Source organism: Cebus imitator, unplaced genomic scaffold (genome assembly GCF_001604975.1).
Source record: "Cebus imitator isolate Cc_AM_T3 unplaced genomic scaffold, Cebus_imitator-1.0 Scaffold44, whole genome shotgun sequence".
NCBI lineage: Eukaryota > Metazoa > Chordata > Mammalia > Primates > Cebidae > Cebus > Cebus imitator.
The window spans coordinates 5,053,350-5,058,955 of NW_016107359.1; the positions used below are offsets into that span (position 1 = coordinate 5,053,350).

The 5,606-nt window shown below is 36.3% G+C and overlaps 1 protein-coding gene across 2 annotated transcripts in view; it reads left to right on the forward strand.

Moving 5' to 3' along the window:
• Positions 1-5,606, forward strand: part of GOLPH3 (golgi phosphoprotein 3) — a 46,028-nt gene that overhangs the window by 31,000 nt on the left and 9,422 nt on the right. For both annotated transcript variants that reach the window (XM_017526830.2, XM_017526831.2), the window contains one exon: positions 2,660-2,774. In XM_017526830.2, the coding sequence (XP_017382319.1) occupies positions 2,660-2,774 (115 nt within the window). The remainder of the gene's footprint in view (positions 1-2,659; positions 2,775-5,606) is intronic.

Below are 5,606 nucleotides of genomic sequence, written 5' to 3' on the forward strand. Positions count from 1 at the left end.
GTGTTCTGAAATTGCACAATATGCCTTAATTAAAAAAAAAAAAAGATGCCTTAATGGGTCATTTTTAAATTCATTATACATTAATTTTTTCAATATGGAAATGTATATATTTTGGTTTTAAAAACTTGTATTTCTTATGTCTTTTGCCCCCTCTTTTTCTAGAACTCTGTAAATTGGATATGGACTTCTTGGCTGCTGTTAAAGAGTTGTCCTCTGACCTTTCTGTTGAGTTTTTTATTGTGGCTCTATGTTTTTTATTTCCATGAGCCTCCTTTTTAAAAATTGTAGTTTGTTTTATGGATGTTAATACCTTCTTTTAGACTTCTGAGGATATCACGTCTCTTTTGAAAATTTCCTTCATCTGTATTATCTTTGTTTCTTTAGAGTTCTTATTTTCTCTTTTTGGTCTCTTCTGTGTTGGAAGCTTTTTTTCACATGTTATCATTGATTATCTATTTATATTTAGGAATGGCCCTGCCCTTCCCCAAAAATAAAACACCAACAAGCTAAATACAAATTATATGTTTGGATAGAAAATATTTCTTTGTGAACCACACTTACTACTGAATTTTTAAAAGGAATTTAGAACTTACTCGAGTCATTGAAAAGTTTTAAGCAGAAGCAGTGGAATGCCATGGTAAGATTTGCCTGTTAGAAAGATCACTGAGAAGAATGGATTGAAAAGGTTAAAACTAGTTTAGGGAAATTAAGAGGCTTAAATTAATCCAGGTGAAAAACAACCAGATTAGGCAACTAGAATATAGTTGTCTCTTAGTATCTGTGGCGGATTGGTTCTAGGACTCCTCTCAAATATCAAAATCTGTGGATGCTCAAGTTTCTTATATAAGATGTTGTAGTGTTTGCGTATAACCTATGCACATCCTCTTCTATGCTTTGTATCACCCCCAGATTACTTTACAGTACCAAACACAGTGTAAATGCTGTGTAAATAATTGTTATACTGCATTTTAAAATTCATATTATTTTTTTCTTAATATTTTTGATCCTCCGTTGGCTCAATCTGTAGATATGGAAGGCCAACTGTAATGTCAAGATGATGGAAAAAGTGATACATTTGACAATTAGGGGATAGAACTTCATAAGAAAAAGTGATTCACCTGCACCCAGGCTATGGTGTCCCTGACATAAGATCCATTGCAAAGGCATGTGTGTGGGCGAGCTTTGACGCCAAATTGCAATAAATATAAGGAGTGAGTGGGATGTAAGAAGCGGTGGCATGGCCGCAATATTTAGATGTAACTTTTTCTCCTGAGGCTCTCCTTTCTTTATTTTCTTGTGCTCTCTCACCCTTCACTGAAAGCATGGTCTAGAATAGCACTGTTTGATTGGAACTTTGTTTGATGATGAAAATGGTATGTATCTGTACTGTTCAATATGTTGGCTACTAGCTACATATGTGTATGAGCCACACAGTTAAGCACTTGAAATTTGGCTGCTGCACATTGACACATGATGTTAATAAAACATATACTGGATACACTGGATTTTTGGTCTTGGTATGGAAAAATATATTAAGTACCTCAATTTAAAAATATTTATTACATGTTAATATTTTGTTTATATTTGGTTAAATCAAAATATTAAAATTAATTTTAACCTTTTTCCTTTTAAAATATAGCTACTAGATAGTTTAAGAATAGATTGTGGTTTATATTGTGATTCTTTTATTTCTACTGGTCATGATGTCATAGAGATAGATACAGTATGTGTATTTTAAATTTTTTTATAAGATTGAACAAAAAAGCAAAGGACACTTTGAGGACAAATTTAAATGAAGACTGTCACATTTTAAAAGTAATGTTAAATTGGCCAGACTGTTGCATTTTAAAAGTAATGTTAAATTGGCTCACACCTGTAATCCCAGCGCTTTGAGAGGCCGAGGTGGGCGGATCACAAGTTCAGGAGTTCAAGACCAGCCTGGCCAATTTGGTGAAACCCCATTTCTACTAAAAATACAAAAAGTAGCCAGGCATGGTGGCAGCCACCTCTAATCCCAGCTACTCAGGAGGCTGAAGCAGGAGAATCACCTGAATGCGGGAGGCGGAGGTTTCAGTGAGCTGAGATTGCGCTATTGCACTCCAGCCTGGGCAACAGAGCCAGACTCTGTCTCAAAAAGAATAATAATAATGTTAAATTTTATAACATTTAAATAGCTAACATTATAAAATAATACAATAGATTTAATTTTGATACTATAGAATTTTTGTTTTCTTTTTTGAAGTTGTAGTGAGCAACCTGGGTTAAGGTGATTATGCCGCCTCAGCCCGAGTAGCTGGGATTGCACGCATGCACCACCATACCCGGCTAATTTTTGTATTTTTCGTAGAGACAGGGTTTCACCATGGGGGCCAGGCTGGTATCGAACTCCTGGCTTCAACTGATCCACTTGCCTCAGCCTCCCCCTGGGATTCAGCCATGAGCCACTGTGTCCAGCCAATTTTCATTCATTATTATAACTAATCTGGTTAGGTTAAATATTGGATTTCCTTAACATAAAAGTAATTTAAAATCTGAACTTTGATACTACATGAACACTTGGGGCTTTAAGCATAATGAATTATTTATGTAACTGTTTTTCATTTAATGAGATCAAGTCTGAAAAGACATCAGTGGATCATTCTTTTTACTTTCTTTTTAGGTAATCTGTAAGTCAGATGCTCCAACAGGGGATGTTCTTCTTGATGAAGCTCTGAAGCATGTTAAGGAAACTCAGCCTCCAGAAACGGTCCAGAACTGGATTGAATTACTTAGTGGTAAGCTGCTTTGAATAAACCAAAAACCAATTTCAGTTGAAAAGATTATGTAAAAGTTTAAGTCCTTTTGAAAGGAACCTAAACAAAATAGCCAGAAGCTTGTTTTGTTATTTAGGCAAACTTGAAAATTATCAGTCATAGAGTTGGAAAGTAACAGTTTTTATAAAATTTCATCCTCTTTAACAATACTGAACAGATATAGAATGAGAAGGTAATATTCTTTTCTTAGCGGTCCCATGTTCTTTATCAAAATTACCACATGCTACCTTAATCTGAATAGGCTAGGTTAAGCTGTGGTGGTAATAAACCTCAAAACCTCAATGGATTAAAACAACTGTTGATTTCTTATTCAAGCTGTAAATCAGTTACAGGCTACTTCGTCCTCACTCTGGCAGTCAGGCACATGGAGCCACCACCACCTGGAGCAGTATCAGTCACTATCAGAAAGGGAGGAATAAGATAGCAGATTACTCTGGCTCTTAAGTTTCTGCTTAGAGATGACATGTGGTACACATTTCATTGATCAGAGCAAATCACACAGTCTCCTCTAACTTCAGGGAGACAGGGAAGTGTGCAACCTTAGGGAGAAAATCTGAAAAATTTGGTTGATAGCTTGGAGGACTGACATTTATATTAAAGTAATTTGTATATTAACATGATATAAGTTTTCTTATAGAAAAGCAGAATTTCTGAAAGTCCTGTTATGAGGATATTCTTCTGTCAGTAAAAGAGGTTTTTTTAGGGGCTGGGGGACTAGTCAAGTGAAACAGTGGGAGTGGAGAGGGAATAAAGAAATCTAATTGTGATCAGTTAGCTGTGAATAACTGCTGCACTTCGACTAGCTGATTTTGTTCATGTATAGATATAAATATCTTTCTTTTTAAGAGACAGGGTCTCACTGTTGCCCAGGCTGGAGTGAAGTGGCATGATCCTAACTCACTGTAACCTTGACCTAAATCCTGACCTCGAGTGATCCACAGCTTCTGCGTCAGCCTCTGGAGTAGCTAAGACTACAGGTGTGTGTCACTATGCCTGGCTAAGTTTTTATAAATTTTATTTTTTGGCCAGGCATGGTGGCTCATGCCTGTAATCCTAGTACCTTTGGAAGCTGAGGTAGGTGAATCTCCTGAGCTCAGGAGTTGAAGACCAGTCTGGGCAGCACAGTGAAACCCTGTTTCTACCAAAAAATACAAAAAATTAGCCAGACGTAGTAGCACATGCCTGTGGTCCCAGCTACTTGGGAAGCTGAGGTGGAAGGATTGTATGAGCCTAGGAGATGGAGGTAGCAGTGAGCCAGGATCATGCCACTGCACTCCAGCCTAGGTGACAGAGTGAGACCCCATCTTAAAATTTTTTTTTTTTTAGAGATAGGAGTTTGCTGTGTTGCTCAGGCTGGTCCTGAGCTCCTGGCCTCAAGTGATGCTCTCCATCTAGGCCTCCTAAAGCACTGGGACTGCAGGCATGAGTCACCACACTCAGCCTGTATTTATTTATTTATTTAAAAATTAAGTATATACACTCAATTTTTAGCTAATAGGGCAATAATAGACACTTTACACTTAGGGCAAGTTTCATTCTTCTTATTGATAGAGAACATAAATGTATTCTTGATACATTTTTGTTGGACAACCCTCTTGTAGCTCTGATAATTGTCCTTTTTATCTCACTGAGAAACTCTGACTTACACTTTTCCCCTCTTTGTGCTTGTTAGAGTTTTCTTCAATTGTAATTTCTTTTGCAAGAATCTTTTAAAGTTTCTTTGCGAATTTGATGCGGGCTTGTTTGGTTAAAACTACATTATATTATCTGCATATTCACTTAATCATCACAAATAACCCATCACATTGTCAGTGCTCTCTGAGTTAGCCTCCCATGTATGCTTGTCAGTGACATGCAGCCATCTAACAGAGACTCAGTGAGGGCATTAATATCAACTCCTTAAATATTAGCTAACATAATGTTTTAAGATAGAAATAGAACTGCCAGTAACGTTTAACTATACTCTGGTGGATCATTTTGCACAACATGGTGTTACTGTCTAGAGGTCATTGGCTTAACCACTATTTGGGTCTTTCTCATGTTGTGCTGCCAGTGTTGGCCTATAACTGCTTCTGGTGGTGTAAACTGGAATTTGTAATTTGGTTCCCAACTGACCAAAAGAAGGGCTTCTCAAAGTTGTGGTGACCTTTTTTGGCAGATGTTTTACAGTGCTAAAGATTATTTTTATGGAAGGTAGAGTGTTTGCTGTCACTTTCCTGTTACTGAAATCCACTTACCTGTTAAGTAACATTTTGTGAATGAATTTTATAATATACATGGTAACTGAACTTGGTTCTCACCCTTGACTGCTGTTCACTGTTCCCACTTGATTAAAGCAGTGAAAAGATAGGTCTAAAAGCTTTTCTCACGAGTATGTACATACAGTTCAGATTCTGTAAAACAGTGTCTATTTGGATTAGAAATTTGGGTAAAATGTGAAACTAAAATACTTAGCAAGTTTTTTTCAAAAACAATGTCCTGTGAGTTTTCGGTTGGCTGTCAATGCCAGAACATTGCCTGTGGCATTTTAGTTTCTTGCTCTTGACATACACTGGGAATGCTTCCATTTCAGCATTAGGGAAGGGGATCCAGAGTGGGAGAAGAAGAAAAAACATTTTTTTAAAGTGAAGAAAATAAGAAAGTATCTCCTGGCAAATAACATGTAAAAAGAAGAAAAGAAAAAATATCTAATTATCACCTAATTGAGTATGAGTTGCTTGCTGATTTAAAAAGAATATATTTTAAAAATATATTTTAATTGTAAAATATATGTAACTTTTTTTTTTTTTTTTT